Raw genomic sequence first — 19,577 nt, forward strand, 5'->3', positions numbered from 1 at the left:
ATAAAGCATACGGCGACTTTTAGTCTGTGAAACACCTAAAAAAATAAAGTTCAAATGTTTTTCACAATCGCTCAGTAAAAGCTATGCGCCTTTTCTATTTAAATCTAAATTGAAGGGACCAAGTAAAGAGCCAGAGCAAAGAGAATTACTAGACGATAGACTAGACACTAGACTAGAAACACCGAACAGCCATGACACCAGAGATGCAGAAATTGAACCATTATGCTGAACACCATGTGCTAATCTTTAGTTGTCTCACCACTGCCCCAAATAATATTAAAAAGTTATTGTTTCTGCCTTTTTAAACAGTGATGCTGTCAAGTTCTCTGCGAACAGGACAGTTGTATTGCTGAATACAATGACTTTGCTGTGTCTGTGCTTTATTGAAGAATCCATATTGCACATGCTTTAGCCATATCAAGAATACACTGTGTTCAAGTTTTCCTTTATTCCATGCTTGCATTATTGAATGTATAACAAATGTACAAATATTAGCCTAGCATCTAGCTCTCCTGCTCTCTGCCCAGTGTGTCAGATGTTCAGTTAGTCCTCATCATTCTTTCGTGATGATGGTAATTGTATGAAGTGTTGCCTGCTTTAAGCGTTGGAGGCGAGGGTTTCTCTTTTGTGTATACTGTACCCAGAATTATCGACAACTACATGACACAATTAATGCAGAGCCACATAGTTATAATTCAAGCATTATTATTATTAACAGATATGGACAGACTCTGAAAGCAAAATCTATGGGCAGAAAATTGCAGCAATGATGAATATTTCTGGAAAGAGGCAAATATTATGAATGATTGTAAAATACGTCTGCTCCCCATTACGAAGACGACAACATAGGGACTTTTTTTTTAACTGTGTCAAAAGTGCCGACTTTTGTGTTGGTGATGTTCTCCATGATAATGTGATTATCAGCCCTGATGAAGTCACTGGTTCTATTGAGGAAACTGGCTTGAAATAAGTCTTGTGGCCTTGATCAGATTAAAAATTCACAAAAGGATCATTATCAGAACAAGTCTAACCACAAACGGCGTAGCTTTTTGTCTGTTATCTGCATTTTATTGTCTTCAACAATTAAATAACAGCATTTTTTGTGAGGAAGATCTACAGTATGTATACTAACGAGAATTAGGGGAATTTAAAGCTAAGGATAAATTTTGCTTGAATACATGTGTCCTGATGCTGTATACTTATGATTCGGTTGAATCATGTGCTTACATATATGAAATATTTTAAATATAACTTTTAAAAATATAAACAAATAGTTGTCATAGTAGTAGTAGTAGAAATTGGAGGGAACAGAAATACATGGTTTGAAAAAAGGGTCATAATAGTATAAGATGTAGTGTATTTTCAATTGTTTTTAAGACAGTAATAATATATCCGGCTGCGGCGGCTGCTGGGGCGCCGGGCCGGCTGGTGGGTTGGGGCTTGGTCATGCTTGCGGGTACTGTGGGCCTGGGTGGCGGGGTGGGGGTTGGAGGGCGGGTGCCCTGTGGCCGGGCCCGCTGGGGGGGTTGTTCTCTGCCGGGCGCTTGGGCGTTTGTTGCCGTTGCGCTTTGTGCTCTGCTGGGCCGCTGTCTGTGTCCTCGCCTCCCCCGGTCTGTCTGCGGGCTTGTCGGGGGTGGGGCTCCGGTGCGCAGGTGATGCGCTGTCGACTCTGGTGGCATGTGGCTGGTCTGGCTTCTGGTGGATGGTGGGGTCCGTCGGCTAGTCTTCTGCTGGTCTCGCCTTCTCGGCTCTGGTTCTTGGCCTCCCTGCGGCTTGGGGTGCGGTGCTCCCGCTCCCTCTTCGGGGTTTGCTGGCCCGCGGGTGTCGGTTGGCGCTGTGTGGTGGTTCGCCTGGCTGCTCGCTCGTTTTCCCGCCCGCATGCTCAGTTTCCCGCTTTCCTCCTCGCTGGCTCCTCTGGCGGCATCCTACCGTTGGGAGGGTGTGGCCTGGTGTCTTCCTGCTCCCCGGCGGTCCGCGCTCTCCGCGCCTGGGTTCTGGATTGTATGTCTGGGACCCCGGGGTCCCCGGCTCTGCTGCTCCTTGGGTTACCAACGGGGGATAGGGTGAGGCTTCCGGGTGTCGGGCAGTCGACCACTGTGTGTGTGCATGCATGTGTGCGCGCTTGGGTGCGTAGAAGTGTGTATGTGCCGTGCGCGTGGGTGCGTAGGAGTGTGTAGGTGCGTAGGAGTGTGTATGTGCGTGCGCGTGGGGGCGTAGGAGTGTGTATGTGCGTGCGTGTGTGTACTTTTATTTATTTATTTATTTATTTTAGTTATTTATTTTGGGGGGGGGGGGGCATACAGGGGTTTGCTCTGTGGGGTCGGGTTCTGGGTGATACTTCTCTGCCGTCCGTGCCTCTGCCGGTTGGGTGGAGGGTGTGCCTCCTGCATCCCTGGGCGGGGCGGCCCTGTGTTGGGGGTCGGGCGGGGGTTGGCCCGGGGCAGGCCGGGCTCCGCTCCCTGGGGGTGGGGGTGGCGGTGGGGGGATTGGCACTTCCGGCGTGGACGGGCTTCTTTCCGGTTGTGGGTGCGTCTCTGGGCCTCCCGGTTTGTGGCCCCCGGTACTCGTCTGCCTTTGTGGGATGTGATCTCTCGCTGGTCTCAGGGTTGCCAGTCCTGCGGCCTGCCGGCGCCCTGTCCTTGGCTGGGATTACCTTTCTTCGGCCCCTTGCTGGTCTTCCTGGGGGGGAGGGCTCTCTGGGCTGGCTCTTGGGGCACTGATCTTTGTGCTGCCTGCCCCTGTGGGCCTGGTGGCCTTCTGGCGGCGGGGGCTCGGCCTGGCTATTTGGGGCGGGGCTCTCTGGGAGGTGGAGGGCGGCCCCTTTCCTTTCATGCATTCTCAGTGACAATTACACGCCCACACATTCTTGCACCTTTATATATATATGAAGTCTTCCCCACATACAGAGATACCTGTACATATGCACACTCACAGTACATACGTACTTCCCCACATTACTCACTGAGTTAACCAGGGTGTTATTATGTTGTTGGTTTTATTACAGCGACAGTGATATCAGCAGTATGATTATAGTTTTTTTTACAATGATGTGCATTACAGTAATTATCATTCTGTTCACTATCATAGATAATCATTTCATTACTACTATTATGTGTGACTGTTTCAATACAGTATTATCATTGTGATCACTATCATAGTTCATCATTTCATTACTAATATTATGTGTAACTGTTTCAATGCAGTATTGTCATTGTGATCACTATCATAGTTCATCATTTCATTACTAATATTATGTGTAACTGTTTCAATGCAGTATTGTCATTGTGATCACTATCATAGTTCATCATTCCATGACTGCTATTATGTGTGATTGTCATTGACAGCTTTGTCATTGTGGTTGTTGATATTGTTTTGTCCTTATGTCCTTGTTCGTCTTTATAGTTGTCACGGACATTTATTTGCTAATGTCGTTCTGTATGTTTCTGTTGTTCTGTTCTTGTTGTCACAATTGTTGTTGTTGCTGCTGTTGTCCTTGTCTCTTGCCTCTCTTTTTGTTTTGTCCCCCTCTCATCCCCTGTTTCCGTTTCTCTTCTTCTCTGTCCCCTCCTGCTCCAGTCCGGTCGCTCCAAATTTGCTTTATAACAAGCATCAAAGTCCAATAAATTTTGTATAACAGGGGAAGTGTATATCACACTTCTCCCTGGCAGAGTAAATCTGTTGAGCACTTGACGGCATTTAGATCTACAATTCTATCTGCTTTAAAGGCTGGACAGGACAGGGTTAAAAGAAAAAAAAAAAAAAGACAGTAATAAAATCCAAGACTTGCTCAAATGAAAATCAAAATAGTTTGTTTTTGGTCTATAATCGGGTATAATTGATTAAAAAAACAACAACTTAAATTTAAGGTATATTACCAAGCTGTCATTATACCTTTGACCCATAAGAGGGCAATAGAGAGTGGCACAGTGTGACACACCCAATCATCAGTGGGGACATCACCTTGAATACACACTTACCCGATGGGGACCTGTAAATTTTTGCTTGTTTGCTCATAGCTTTGGTTGTGTTACTCCACTTACTAAAAAACGAAAAGAATTATTTTCCATCAGAAATGTTATGGGGCTGGCACTATACCTCAAAATCAGGCTTACTTATACACAAGATTAGTAATAACATTGATTTTAATGCTTTGTGGTTTTTTTGCGGGGTCAGACTTAAAATTGACAACAAAAAATACCACTGACTTCCCATTTCTCAACTCAATTTTCAACCAATTGCATTTACGCAATAAAAATGCATTTCCTCCTTTTAGAGTTTCATTTTGTGTAAAATTAGTCCAATTTGTCATATTTACTGTTCAGAATGAAAGTGGACAGTTTTGACATTGTAGGCGATAAGTGTCCGACTTTGTGAAGCTGGTGGGTTCTGGTGGCGGCAGGGCTTAATGATGGTCCATGACGACCATGATGACCATTAAACATTTAGCAAATATGTTTAGAACTACAAACATATCTGTCTTTTGTCGTGTCAGGATAGAGGTGCCTGCAGCTTTACAAGTGTAGTGTGGGTGTGTGTGTGTGTGTGTGTGTGTGTGTGTGTGTGTGTTCATGTCCATGTGTGTGCAGGTGCACATGCGGAGCTGGTGGCACCCTTCTGGGAAACAGCCGAGACGGCAAGCCCTGCAGTGTTGCTGGGACCCCGGCCGGGACAGCAGCGTCGTCAGGAAACCCATAGGCGTCTGGACAAGGGGGAATTAGAGTTGAGCAGCCGCAGGTCCGCAATTGCTGCAGGTGAGCATTCTTGGGCTGCCATGGAGCGGAACTGGTGGTGGCTGGCACAGAGACGGGACAGAAACTGGAGGCGGCCAAAGCGTGGGCAGAGCTGGACAGGAACTGGAGGTGGCCACTGTTGCGTGGGCTGAGCTGGGACAGGAATTGGAGGTGGCGATTGGTGCATGGGCAGAGCTGCAATAGGAACTGGAGGCAGCAACTGCCGCATGGGCCGGGACAGGAGCAGGAGGCGACTTGTCCTTGTCCTGGCGTGGAGGTGGAGCAAGAGGTGACTTGTCGTAGGCCTGGCGTGGAGGCAAAGCAGCAGCTGAAATGGTCAGACCTTGGGCTGCTGTGGAGCCGGAACAGGAATCAAAGTGGGCTGTGCGTCCTCAGTTGCACAGTTGGCCATAGCCACCCCTGAACGGATGGATTCCAGGTGTCCCACACTGCTGACACAGGGACCGGGGAGGCTTGGAGGTCCATCCTGCACTGACTACCCGGTCGGAACAAGTGGTGGCTTAAGATGTGGTGCCAGGATAGTGGCGTCGGGAGTTGATGTGGTGCGGGCTCAGGGAGCGTCAGGAGCTGACAAGGTGCGGGGAGTCAAAGGAGAGACAACCCTTTTTGCCGTTGCACCAACAGCAGAACTTGTGCAGTTGACGTGTTGATGGTGAGCAGGGGCCGTAGTAGGCTGGACAATGGGTTGGCACTCAGGAGCAACATGTGGAAACTGCACCTCGGCTTGGCGTGGTGAAGAAGAAAGAGAGTGACTGCACCTTGGAACTGTGTGAAGTACTTGCCGGAGTCAAGCGAGGTGTGCGCACTCAGCCTCCATCGCTTTGAGGAACAGCTGGCTCCGGTAATCAAACGCTGTGAAGTCACTTTCTGGTTGGAGCATTCTGTCACATTCTGGTATAATGTGTGACCACAAGATGCAGAGATGGGGACAAAGTGCAGGGAAAAGTCTTAATTATAGTAAGCCGAGCAAGAAAAACACAAACTAGCAGAAAGCAAGTTGCTTAAAACATACAATGCTCCAACAAAGGAAGAAGCTACCAGCTGAACTAAATAGCCCCTCAAAAGAATGGTAGAGTTGCTGCCTGTCGTGTAAAACAGAAAACAGAAGATACCAAATAAGAGCCTAAAATAGAACATAAAAGGAAAACACAGAACAGGGTCCCACAGGTCACACAGGGCGTGACACATGTTTTAATGCTGTGCAACTAACAGCAGTTGTATGAGTTTTACACTTATGTAATGTATGTAATACACATATAAGAACCCGTTTTTTACAAAACTGACGCATTTTTCACATTTTGTGTCGACAACAGCAGTCAACCATGGATGTCAACTTATGTAGGCATTTTTCAGTAAGAAGAACAAATTGGACTAGGACTGGATGAGATGGTCCACAAAGACTAATTGTTGACATAACGGAACTGACCTAAGCAGGTTCCACTGCAGATATCCACTTTATTCATCAGATGGTGGATGTCATGTCTCCACATTAGCAGAGTGTTTAAAACCATTCTCACGAGACAAGTTAGGCGCTTGTGATCGAGTGTGCCACACCAAGACCTGCAGGTAAGAAGAAAATATAGAAAACCAGAAAAAACAAGCAAGGCTCAGACAAGTTTTCTCAGCAGAATTTGTAAAATGTGAAAGCTGGTGTGAATTACATTGCAGAGTATACTGAGCATGCTTCAACATCCTTGCCATACCTTGGTGCAGTTATCTGCTTTCGGTTCCAGGTCGTCGAGGGTAGCAAGATCCATTAGTAGACTGCCCTCTTGACGTCCTGTGTACGGCTTGAAATAAGCCTCGGGTTTTGACAGGATGAGTTGCAGATTGACTGCAAAGCCAGCCATGTCAATGGCAAAGGGTCGCTGTGGGGCAAATGCAACCTCCCATCCATATACCTTTCCTTTGGTGTTTACTTTGATGGACTCGTATCGAAGGCCCCCCGCAAATGCAACGGGCCACACTGAGACCTTTTTGGTCCATCGCATCTGGTAGTTGGAGACAGATATGTAGTCACTCACTGATTCCACTTTCATACTAACTACTACAGTGGAACCCATTTATGTTGGCAACCCGTCTATGCAGACCAAGTCATCAAGTTGTGTTTATTATTAACAAGTGCCCGCTTAAGTTGACATGTACATCGATGGTTAACTGCATTTGTCAACGTAAAATGTGATCCAAGTGGGTCACTTCCATGAAAAATTGGTGCGATTATCTCAACATGTGTTGTAGTGTGGTTAATGTCATCATCAACACAACTATTGTTAGTTGCACATTAAAAAAACACACACAATGACTTCCTGTTCAGTTCAGATTAAGCCTTAATATAGTCAAGACGTGCACTGATATTGCTGTTTAGACTATAAAATATTCTATGAAAACACAGAAACCTAATTAAAATTAAAACTGCGAGAAGCACACCCACACAACTCAAGGTTCACATGAGTCGGTGGGCACACGGGATGCGGGCCTCGATGCCAGTATCCACAGTTTAAAAGCATTTGTTCGTCATTTCATATCGCCACTGGGTGCCACCAGTAAAACTCATGGCAGAAGTTCATTAAAAGGGGGTGAACCCAAAAAATCTGACATTTCCTGCCGGGCCAGATGCGCTTGCAAATATTTGGGACTTTTTGTGAATGTTAAGGTCCTCAATCATGTGAGGGAAGTTGCTGAATAATAATAGTTAAGGCTGCGAGCAGGATTGAACGTGCCCTTGCACCCCCATGCAAATTGGTGTTCACATGAGTTAGCGGTCACACGGTACTTCAAGGTGTCCTCTTCATCATATGAACAAATTATGATTTGAGAATCCACGTTATGAACTTTTACAGTTTTGTGGCCAGTCATCAAGTTGACCATCAAAGTTTGTCGCCATGCCCCGCCTACATCCTCTCTCATAGGCTAAATTGGTTGACAATATATTATCGCCCGATTGGCCGGTATGTGTGATTTTAATTTGAGATCATTTGGTCAAAGATCCTAGGACTAGTTTCGTCAAATTACAACCCATGCATTTTGCCCAAAATGGCTGCTTCAAATAAAAATGGCTGACTTCCTGTTTGTTTGGAACATGAGTTCCAGTGTTTAAGTTTATTATGACATTTTTGCAGAGCTGCAGGAGATGTTAATTTCTCTTGGCGATGAATAAAGTATCTATCTATTGTGAGACTTTTTTGTGTGACCTGTCATGATTGACATCTCCACCAAATTTCGTGACGATCTGTAAAACTCATGGCAGGGGTTAATTAAAAGGGGACGCTACTGAGTGAGTTTTGGGAGTTTGTGTTCAGAAGCCCAAAAATCTCACATTTCTCGCCGGGCACTTGCACCTTTTGGTGACTTTTTGTGCAAGGTCGCTTCAGGAAAGCAGAATAGTAATAATACTAATAAAGCTGTGAGCAGCATTGTCCATCCATTAATCTTCTATACTGCTTATCCTCACTAGGGTCGCAGGTAAGCTAACTTTTGACGAGAGGCTGGCTACACCTTGTTATTGCCAGCCAGTGGCAGGGCACATATAGAAAAACAAGCATTCACACTCACATTCATACTCACATTCATGGACAATTTACAGTTAGTAACCTAACATGCATGTTTTTGGAATGTGGGAGGAAACTGGATTATCGGGAGAAACCCACGCACGGGAGAGAACATGCAAACTCCACACGGAGATGCCCTGACTGTGTGGCCAACATGCTAACCACTCGGCCACCATGCGGCCCCCCCTTACCAGGGTGCCAAGAAAGTCACAGAATGATAATAATAAACATAACAATTTTAATTGTTAAATTGGAAGAGTCAAAGCTTTTTTAATCCTATCATGTCATGTTTCATAGCAATCACAATACATTTGTATTTTGTAGACCAAGTCCACTTAAGTTGGCGCGTTTTCCGAATAAAAACACACTGCACTGGGACTGGATGCTTTGGTCCACACAGACGGGTTGTCACCCTGAGTGGGGCAAACCTAAGCGGTTCCACTGTATTAAATGACTTCTAAATGACATTAATCCTCACCTCGTCAAACAGTTTCAGGCTGTAAGTGTTGTCATCATCTCCAAAGTAGACAACACCAGGATTAGGGTTGCTCACATTGAAGGTACTGCGGAGCCACTGCAAGCCCAGGTTTCTTTGTGATATCCCCCTGATGGATTGACGGTTGGAGTCTTGAGGCGATATCACGTTGAGGTGGGTGTACTTGAGTCCGCTTTCCCGGAGGAGGTGACTGACAAGAGGTGTCCTTGTTTGCGAGTCCTCCACCACGATCCAGTGCAGGTTGGCCACATTGAGAAAAGTGTTGGTGAGTCGAGTCAGTTCGGCCTTCTGCATTGGACGGTGGTAGGTAGGTGTGATGACATAGATGGGTGGCAGGCTGGCAGAATCACCATCTCCTCTGTGTCCTATGAAAGTGAAATACTCAATACACTCCTGAACAAATATTTGTGTTCTACGAAGGTACTAACAATGCTGCATCAGGAGCCAGGTGCGTCAGTTTCACTTCGACGTGTACATTTATTTGCTTTTCTCTAATGGGCAAAATTTTATCCATCCATCCATCCATTTTCTATACCGCTTTATCCTCATTTGGGTCGCGGGGCATGCTGGAGCCTATCCCAGCTGACTTCGGGCGACAGGCGGGGTACACCCTGGACTGGTCGCAGACAAAATTTTATAACCAGTATATATAAAATATATATAAAAGTGTTATTATGACCGAGCAAAAACATTTTGCTAGGTGACCCTCCTACAGGTACCACTTTTCATGTACGCAAAAGTAAATAAAGTAATTCTCATCCAGACTTTCTTACCCTGTGTAATTGCTCGTGGCCAGGCAAGGCTATTGTGCCAAATCCAGTTGAGAAATATCCAAAGCAATGGGATGAACAGAATAACAGCAATTCGTCTCTTTTGCAGCATCTCTCTGCAGGTATTGCAGGTAAGCAATACCAAATATTAAGACAGATCTAAGAAGCAAAGTCGTGTGAAATACACTACAAACAGTGTGGACCGAGCCCTGCCTCTCTTTTCTGCTGTCAGATGGTTTGCCAGAGTCTCATCGAGGCTGATCAAAAATCGTCCTCCATGGCCTAACCAGCCTAACCGGTTGAGTTTCCAAGTACGAGTACAAGTAAAAATGCTGCAGCACGTCATCATTCCTATCTCTTCATTTTATCTTATTCATCAGAAGGACACAAACTATCAATGCTATGTTGTTACTTCTGTTTTCTGTTATTAAGACCAGGTTACATGTCTATCTACTGTATTCATTCATTATACAATGCCAACTTGGATTTATTCATTTATTTGGAAAGTTTGCAATCATGGCTGAGCAGGAAGAGGAGCTGGAACGCTAGCTTCCCCATTGCAGTAGCTAACCGTGACAGACACCACCTTGAAGTATACCAATGAGTTCATCATAAAAATGAAACAAAAGTCAATAAAAACAAAAGAAGTGGCGAGATAAAGACCGTGTTTTTTAGTTTCACCATGTAAAGAAAGCCATGGATATTTTTCTATGCAAATGATGTAAAGCCGCTGCTTGTCATCGTCCTGAATGCGACCAAAGCATGCTTTCGCCATCATTATTTCTTCGGCAGCGCCAAGAAGCCTCTCTGTACTAATAATATCACATCCTGTTTCCGCATATAAGAGTTTTTGAAGCGCGGCTTTCAGGGTAGGTTGGAAAACACTCTCAACTACCTTGCTGTAGTGGTTAATGTAAATGACACTTCCTTGTACTATCAGCTGTCTTATTGTCTTGATTCTCGATGACTCCTGTACAATTAGAAAGAAAATAATGGCATTACAAATAAAAAAGACAAGAGAATTAAACATACTGAAGAAAAAGTGTGTTTTGGTATGGGTAATGCACCTGTTATTTACCGATAGTTTGTGTGTATCATGTATTTCCACGGAAACACGGTAGTATTAAGCATACACTACCGGTCCTTTAGAACTCTCCAATTTCCCTGGAGGAAACACCGACATTTGGTTGTGTTAGGATGGTCTGTCTCTCTTCCTTTGTTGATTGCCTTTTTTCTTGCCATTTTTGTAGCAACAAATTACTTAATTAACACATATCTGTTGTGAATCTAATGGATACAGCATCAACAATTAGACATGGCTGTAAAGAACATCCGGCATCCGGCATCTTGCACGATAGAAAAGGGCTGGTTATCCAGTGCGATACACTCCGTAATTTCCTGATTGATGGCTTACGCCCTGGGAATTGCAAGTATTGAAGGAAGGAGTCTTGGTTCGTTCCGCCTCGCATAACCAACACTTTGCAGTCATTGTAAATTGCAAGTTTAATATCTGAAAGAGACACGACCATTGTTCCCTCTAAGCTGCTCGTGTGGGCAATCGCGCACTGCTCTCTAGTTCTCTGCGCACCGCAGATCCATGCAACCTTAACTGGAAATGAATGACAGAATGGAAGTTCTCAGGTTTTGGACAGGTGTGATACTAAAGTGTGAATGTCTGATACTGCTCACAGAGGTCCAAGGGATTCTCAGGTTGTTTTTGTGTATGCTCCGATACTTGAAAAATTAGGGGGAACATTGGACAGTACAGACATAATGTTAGTCGGGAGCGAGCAAGATTGTTACAAGCCACCCACGGTTGTTAACACGCTTCAGAGTGGTTTGATGAGGTCATCATTTGTGCACCAGAAAATACGAAAGCCCATAGGCCTATATGCAGTGTTCCATCGTTTAATGTGGGGATTAGATAAAAAAATACCCATCTTCAGTGAAATCCATATAGTAGAAGTAGATTTTTTTCAATGCAGTATTGTCATTGTGATCACTATCATAATTCATCATTTCATGACTATTATGTGTGATTGTCATTGACAGCGTTATCATTGTGGTTGTTGATATTGTTTTGTCCTTTATCCTTTAGTCCTTGTTTGTCTTTATAGTTGTCACAGACATTTATTTGCTGATGTCGTTCTGTATGTTACTGTTGTTCTGTTCTTGTTGTCACAATTGTTGTTGTTGCTGCTGTTGTCCTTGTCTCTCTTTTTTTTTTTGTCCCCCCCCCCAGAAATCTCCATGGACTATGATGTTTGCAGATGACATTGTGATCTGCAGTGAGAGCAGGGAACAGGTGGAGGAGAAGCTAGAGAGGTGGAAGTTTGCCCTGGAAAGGAGAGGAATGAAGGTTAGCCGCAGTAAGACAGAGTACATGTGTGTGAATGAGAGGGACCCAAGTGGAAGAGTGAGGTTGCAGGGAGAAGAGCTCAAGAAGGTGGAGGATTTTAAGTACTTAGGGTCAACAGTCCAGAGAAATGGAGGGTGTGGAAAAGAGGTGAAGAAGCGTGTACAGGCAGGATGGTACATGTGGAGAAAAGTGTCAGGTGTGATTGTGTGATAGAAGAGTTTCAGCTAAAATGAAAGGAAAGGTGGACAAAACTGTGGTGAGACCAGCGATGTTGTTTGGTCTAGAGACAGTGTCAATAAGGAAAAGACAGGAGATGGAGCCGTAGGTAGCATAGATGAAAATGCTGAGGTTCTCTCTGGGAGTGACCGGGAAGGATAGGATCAGGAATGAGTACATCAGAGGGACAGCACATGTTAGAGGTTTTGGAGATAAAGTCAGAGAGGCCAGACTGAGATGGTTTGGACATGTCCAGAGGAGAGATAGGGAATGTATAGGTAGAAGGATGCTGAGTTTGGAACTGCCAGGCAGGAGGCCTAGAGGAAGACCAAAGAGGAGGTTTATGGATGTAGTGAAAGAGGACATGAAGGTAGTTGGTGTGAGAGAAGAGGATGCAGAAGACAGGCTTAGATGGAGGCAATTGATTCGCTGTGGCGACCCCTGAAGGGAAAAGCCCAAAGGAGAAGATATACAATGACAACAAGGAGAATGGAGGATACAACTCACAAAAAAAAAGCCATGCAGTTAGAAGGATTATATTCATTAAGATTTGACTTTTGATATCATCGTTGCAAGGGTCTGCTCAACAAAGTACTGGAATTAGGAACCCATGTACAGTATCTATATTCAGCGACACTCACAGTACAACACGAAAAACGGCAGGGCAGGAAGACCTGGAAGTGGATCAAGAAAGCAACAAGGGAAAAAGGAAGAACCTTTTTATTTTGTTTTTTTTATAATAGTAATAATTATTACCATTATCATAACTTTGATTGTAGGGAAGAATAATGGTAATAGTGCATGTTGTATACAGGAAGTGGACATATGTATCAGCTATGGATGTGATACGGATTAAATACACTCTGCTTCTTCCTACTCCTTTTCAGACATGTGCAATTGTGAATTGTAATATGACGCATTCAATGTAAACTGCATGCATGTTCGAAATAAATTAAACCATAACCATAACCATACGTATTTCCACAGCAACACGGTAGTTTTAAGCATATTTCAGTGAGAATGACAAGAGAAATCTATATTATCATTTAGTGTGCTGATGCGATTCAATGTAATAGTGCAAGGAAGTTGTAATGAGCACTTTTTTTAAACAGATATTACCTGTTAAATCAAAGTTCAGAAAATAGTGTTTTACAGAGGGTGAGAATACTATGATAAGAATTTAGTATTGTAGGAATCTTTCCAAATTATGCGTGATGGGTTTGTGGTAATCAGTAATGGGTAAATATTACCTGAGTTTTCCTGCGCCATGTTGAATCGGGAGAATAGGGGAGGAAAAAGAGTTTCCTTCTCTCGATGAAGGTCCGGACGTCAGTAGAATGTACCGAGTAGAGCTGATGAATTTTAGAGTATTACTGAAAGGGGGTGGAGATTTATCAAGCATAGTCTGGTCCCTGAGATCCTCCTCGTCTTGGAGACAAGTCAGGACATGTTTTTCACAAATAATGTCTCCTTCTCCTTCACTTCCATCTAGGGATGCTCCAGGCAGGGTTTATCGCTGCCGATTCCGATACCGATCATCCGGACTGAAATTGTCCGATACGCATCACCTGGATTAATTATACATTTTTCAATGTGTTATGATGAGTGCCATTGGCCAAGGGTGCTGCATAAAGGGGAAACGTCAGGACAATTCCAAGGTCCCTTGACTACCAAGGAGTCCAAAAATAGACAAGTAGGCCTAATCAATAATTAATTAATAAAAGGGAAGACGGGGCAACATGAGTTTTTTCATTGGACCCAGAACTCCTCTCTGCATCCCTGCTACTGGCTATATGATATGAAAAAAGGAACCATGAAATCACCTTCATTTAGACAAAAACATATTTGACTTGATTTGATGTCACTGGTGAAATGAGACGCCTTCTTTTAGGAGACATTGGCCTGCTGGCCGATCAATCGGAGCATCATTGGTACAAAAATAAATATTTATTGCCACAGATTATCCAGTTGCGCTACTTAAAATGATTTTCATCCAACTTCTGTCAACAATTCCTCAGTATAGGACAGTAACAAATAAGCATTGTAAGTGTCTGCACATGACTCATCAATTCATAGTCAGATGTAAAATGGGGGATGGAGCTGCAAGGGACACTTGGGTGTGCACGTTCCTCTGACGCAGGTGTAAATGTTTGGGAATGGGAGGTGTAGTTGTAAGTGGGAATTTCTTTAAAATGGATAATCAGTGAACACAGTCGGCCGTAAGACAGTGTTGATGAGTTAAATGTGTACATACACTACTTTTGTGGGTAGATAAATGTCTCACATTGTACTCATTGTCCCCGCAAGTCTATCATTTGCCACAGGTTATCTGCAATCTATAGATTTATCAGTGAAGATAAAGATGGAATGCAGAAAGTATGTCTGTATGTTTCTTATCTTTAGTGAGAAAAGTCATTGTCTGTAGTTACAGCAGTGCAAAGAGACAAAGTTTTTGTTTTTAAAACATTATTTTCATCAATAATATTTTCATCAATAATATAGCTGTCGTGCAATAATCTTTGCTATAATGCTCTGTGGATGGGTAATATGCAACCAACGGCACAAACCCTTAGTTCAGGGGTGTCCAAGTTTTAGAAAACAGTCCCTTGGCTCTTTACAGAAGAGGATAAACTCAAATGAGGTGTAACAAATGACTTTATTGAACTGTACAGAGTTTCAAAAACAACATTTACAGTTGAAATGAATAAAAAAGGAATTACAGTAACTGAGCCGTTACGGATAATGCATTTTTGCTGAGTACTAGCATGAAAGCAGTATGATTGTGATGAAGGAAAATCCTCGTTGGTTAACCACTTATGTATTCACTCTTCACGCTCTGTGATTGGCCAGTCACACACAGCGACCGCCCCTCCTGTACTCCCTAGCGGCCACTAGAGGGAGTCTGCAAAAGTGGCCGCTATAGACAGGTGGCCTCTATAGACAGGTTGGCGTCCAGTTTGAATGTTGACCAGTAGAGGAAAAAAAAAAATAATAATGTTGACCAGTAGAGGGCACTGCGGATAAAAGTTGTACAGCACTACTAGGCTTGTTATTATCATGGTTCATGGTTTTAATCCTGAACATGCATATGAGTCAAACAGTAGCATATTACATAGTACAATTCACAATTTTGCATGTCCAAAAAGGAGTAGGAAGAAGCAAAGCTTATTTAATCCTACCCCTCATCAGTTTCACATCAGTTGCAATACATTTATTCACCTCTTGTTCTTCCAAGTGTACTTTGTAGGTCTACATGACAACGTAGTGCAATCATAGCCAAGGTTTTTACTTACTAAAAGGAAGCTAGAGGCTTAATAATAACTGATAGAATATATCCACCACCCACAGAACAAAGCTGTGCTAGTAATGTCTTACGCTTGTTTTTAATATTTTACTTTTTATACGGCAGAGTGTCATTACAGCTTTAGTTCACCAGGAAGTGACGGGAAGTGACGGTGGGCGTCCTGAGCAGGAGAGCTAGGCTCAGTGCTAGCTGTGAGTTTGGAGAGAGTTGGAAAGTGTGTTTATGTTGGCGTGGATGTAAAGTCCTGCAGTGTTCTCCGCTGTTAATAAAGCCATTAAAGTGCATCGGCGACGTGAGTCTCTCCTTCCCCACAACAAGCGGCATTACAGTATTGACCAGTGCACATTGTCTCACACCAGGAAATAAACGGTGTCACTTGTTACAGGCATTGGCTGGACAGCTATGTAGTGGGGCTTGTTTAACCTTTGCCTTGTGGGCAAGCAGGAAGGAGAGACGATGCTGAGAGATGTGTGTGTGTTCTGAGCTGCTGTCTGGTGGCCGCGTTCAATAAATAAAGTTGGCAGAAGCAACAGGAGAAGTTTCCTTCTTTGCTTCGGAGCTGAATAACACTGACAAGTTAACAGACTAGTAGCGAACGGAAAAGAAGACAGCTTTTTTTTGTGTCGAATACAGAAGATGAGGACTTTGATGGATTTGTGGATGAGGATTGATGAAAAATTACGTGAGTACATTCTAAAATACTTCAATTAAGTACAACCGAACTCAGTTTTGCTGCCGCATGCATGCTAGCGTATGTTTTTTTTTACTGTAGCGTCGCTGGGAGCACGTCCTGTTCCCAGCCTACTTTGCGGTAATGTTTTGGTGCAAATGCTCTTAAAGTTACATGTTTGACCAGGAAATAGCAAGCTCAAAAGAAGACGGCTTTTTTATGTGGAACAACTGACAGTTTGTGTGGATCTTGTGAATGATTGTGACTGAGCTAGGACTCAGTAATTAAAGTCTACACACGACGGCTTCATTGTTTGAAAAACAAAACTTTTTCGTGCATGAAGCTTCTACTTGAGTCGGAAATTTGGCTGCTATATGCGGTCAGATATTGACCAAGGGAGACAAAATGGGTGGCCGCTGGCCGTGTTGGACAGGTGACTGCTATACACAGGGTCTATAACATGTACATTTGCTGCGGGGGATTTTTCAGTGGCTGCTATAGGCAGGTGGCCGTTATATAAAGGTGGCCGCTAAGACAGGTTGGACTGTATTTACAATGGTTTTTATTCGTGTGAAAGTTATAGTTAAACATTTCAGTTAAACCTAACACGGTAGCACGGTAGTCTGTCGTGGCGAGCCTGGTTGTTGAAGCAGCGGTGCCAGCCCTCCACATCGTCATTCGTGTGGATGATGATGGTGAATATTATATATATTATTGTTATATATTATTTGTATTTTATCAAGCATAGTCTGGTCCCTAGAAATTATGTTTCATATCTCTCCCTTGATTGCATGAAAGCCGGCAAGATGATCATGGCGAAGTGGATTGAAATGTGCAAACGTGAGTACTCATTTTCAATCAAAAATGCTTTTTTTATACTTATATACTTTATACCAGGGGTCACCAACTTGTGAGAGCTACTTTTACAAAATGAAAATGGCCAAGAGCTACTCATTTTTGTAACATTTATTTTCAGAGCTTATTTTAAACCTAAACAAAGCGATTATGCTTGTTTTACCAGAACATGAACAAAATGCTGGTGTCCACAACTCACATTTTGTATTTCACAATGCATTTCTTTCTACTGTTCTTTCATTTTTAACTGAACACCTGAATGAAAAGCAGGCTAGCGGGCACCACGTTGGTGACCCTTGCTTTATACTGTACACTAGGTCCCCAACTTACGAACACAGTTGGTTCCAGACGACCGTTCTTATGTGGAATCGTTCTTAAGTAGGGGAAAAGGTAATATTAGCAATGATATAGGTACTACATGTATGTGTATACATATACAGTATATGTGTATGTATGTAAATATGAGTTTGGATGCAGTAGTAATATTAAACGAGGATAATTAATGAAAACAACAATAATAAAATGATATAATAATACGTAATGATAAATGTTATTTACCTTTGAAGAGGAGTGGTTGAGCATACATCGTTGTGGAGGAGTTGGAGGAGGAGTTATTGAAAAAAAAGGCAAGTCGTCGTCGTCGTTAGACTCTTCTAAAAGAGGTAGTGTTCTTTGGGTGGTGTAGAATTAAGCAGGCCTATTAACTCTTCATAAACTTTAATCACACACTCTGTCCGGGTTGAACAATTTAGCTTTCCATTTAGCTTTACACTGTATCTCCCCAGTCTAACTCTTTCTCTGTTGGTCTCATTAGCTCTAACGCTACCTGTGTTGGTCCCATTAGCAGTGTCACAGTGCCCTGTGTCAAGCATGTACAGTAGCAGTATAAATACTGATTGAGCGACTACAAGGCAAAATAAAACAAAATGTAGACCAGTCAGCTTGTGTTCGTATCCGCGAGTGTTCGCTAGTCGGATGTTCATAAGTTGGGGACCTAGTGTGTATATATATATATACAGTATATATACACACTAGGTCCCCAACTTATGATATATATATATACTGCTCAAAAAAATTAGAGGAACACTTGGAAAACACATCAGATATAAACTGGGGGAAAAATGATGTTGAATATGTTTCCTGATAATAAGTGGGTGATGTATTAGTAAGAAAATGATGCCACATCATTTGATAGAAATGAAAATGATCACCCTATAGAGGGGGGAAATCAAAGACACCCCAAAAATGAAAGTGAAAAAATAATGCAGCACACTGGTCCATTTTGCTAAAATGTCATTGTAGCAACTCAAAATGATTCTCAGTAGTTTGTGTGGCCCCCACGTGCTTGTACACATGCCTGACAACGTGGGGGCATGCTCCTAATGAGACTACGGATGGTGCCCTGGGGGATCTCCTCCCAGATCTGGACCAGGGCATCAATGAGCTCCTGGACAGTCTGAGGAGCAACCTGGCGGCGCCGGATGGACCTAAACATAATGTCCCAGAGGTGTTCTATTGGGTTTAGGTCAGGTGAACGTGGGGGCCAGTCAATGGTATCAATTCCTTCATTCTCCAGGAACTACCTGCATACACTAGCCACATGAGGTCGGGCATTGTCGTGGACCAGGAGGAACCCAGGTCCCACTGCACCAGCATAGGTTCTGACAATGGGTCCAAGGATTTCATCCTGATACCTAATAGTCAGGGTGCCGTTATCTAACCTGTAGAGGTCTGTGCATCCTTCCAGGGATATGCCTCCCCAGACCATCACTGACCCACCACCAAACCGGTCATGCTGAATGATGTTGCAGGCAGCATAACGTTCTCCACGGCATCTCCAGACCCTTTCACTCCTGTCACATGTGCTCAGGCTGAACCTGCTCTCATCAGGGAAGAGCACAGGGCACCAGTGGTGTAGTTGCCAATTCTGGTGGTCTATGGCAAATGCCAATCGAGCTCTACGGTGCTGGGCAGTGAGCACAGGGCCCACTACAGGACGTCGGGCCCTCAGGCCACCCTCATGGAGCCTGTTTCTGATTGTTTGGTCAGAAACATTCACACCAGTGGCCTGCTGGAGGTCATTTTGTAGGGCTCTGGCAGTACTCATCCTGTTCCTCCTTGCACAAAGGAGCAGATACCGATCCTGCTGAGGGTTGAAGGACCTTCTACGGCCCTGTCCAGCTCTCCTGGAGTAACTACCTGTCTCCTGGAATCTCCTCCATGCGTCCAGGTACCGCAGTGATGCCCTGGTCCAGATCTGGGAGGAGATCCCCCAGGACACCATCCGTAGTCTCATTAGGAGCATGCCCCGACGTTGTCAGGCATGCGTACAAGCACGTGGGGGCCACACAAACTACTGAGAATCATTTTGAGTTGCGACAATGACATTTTAGCAAAATGGACTAGTCTGCTGCATCATTTTTTCACTTTCATTTTTGGGGTGTCTTTGATTTCCCCCCTCTATAGGGTGATCATTTTCATTTCTGTCAAATGATGTGGCATCATTTTGTTACTAATACATCACCCACTTATTATCAGGAAACATATTCAAGATCATTTTTCCCCCAGTTTACATCTGATGTGTTTTCCAAGTGTTCCTCTAATTCTT

General features: G+C 43.7%; 1 protein-coding gene across 3 annotated transcripts; it reads right to left on the reverse strand.

The window, feature by feature from the left end:
* Nucleotides 1–4: 4 nt before the first annotated feature.
* On the reverse strand, nucleotides 5–13,455 carry LOC129181500 (galactosylgalactosylxylosylprotein 3-beta-glucuronosyltransferase 1-like). 3 transcript variants are annotated; one of them, XM_054776782.1, is made up of 5 exons: nucleotides 13,391–13,455; nucleotides 8,778–9,160; nucleotides 6,455–6,742; nucleotides 6,178–6,311; nucleotides 5–5,642 (listed from the first exon to the last, which is right to left on the reverse strand). In XM_054776782.1, the coding sequence occupies exons 1-4, from the start codon at nucleotides 13,407–13,409 to the stop codon at nucleotides 6,228–6,230; spliced, it is 774 nt and encodes a 257-aa protein (XP_054632757.1). In that variant the 5' UTR covers nucleotides 13,410–13,455; the 3' UTR covers nucleotides 5–5,642; nucleotides 6,178–6,227. The 3 variants fall into 3 exon arrangements, with proteins under 3 accessions (XP_054632757.1, XP_054632755.1, XP_054632756.1); XM_054776780.1 differs by lacking the exon at nucleotides 13,391–13,455 and adding an exon at nucleotides 9,569–9,918 and having other exon boundaries at nucleotides 6–5,642; XM_054776781.1 differs by lacking the exons at nucleotides 5–5,642; nucleotides 13,391–13,455 and adding an exon at nucleotides 9,569–9,921 and having other exon boundaries at nucleotides 5,884–6,311.
* Nucleotides 13,456–19,577: the final 6,122 nt, after the last annotated feature.

The sequence above is a fragment of the Dunckerocampus dactyliophorus genome, chromosome 5 (genome assembly GCF_027744805.1).
Source record: "Dunckerocampus dactyliophorus isolate RoL2022-P2 chromosome 5, RoL_Ddac_1.1, whole genome shotgun sequence".
Lineage (NCBI taxonomy): Eukaryota > Metazoa > Chordata > Actinopteri > Syngnathiformes > Syngnathidae > Dunckerocampus > Dunckerocampus dactyliophorus.

Excerpts from the sequence above, each read along its gene's own strand:
- LOC129181500 (XM_054776780.1), bottom strand. The coding sequence starts at position 9,677 with ATGCTGCAAAAGAGACGAATTGCTGTTATTCTGTTCATCCCATTGCTT. Across the intron at positions 9,161-9,568 it reads GCCACGAGCAATTACACAGG|GACACAGAGGAGATGGTGAT; the intron begins GTAAGAAAGTCT and ends TCACTTTCATAG. Across the intron at positions 6,743-8,777 it reads GCCTGAAACTGTTTGACGAG|ATGCGATGGACCAAAAAGGT; the intron begins GTGAGGATTAAT and ends TCCAACTACCAG.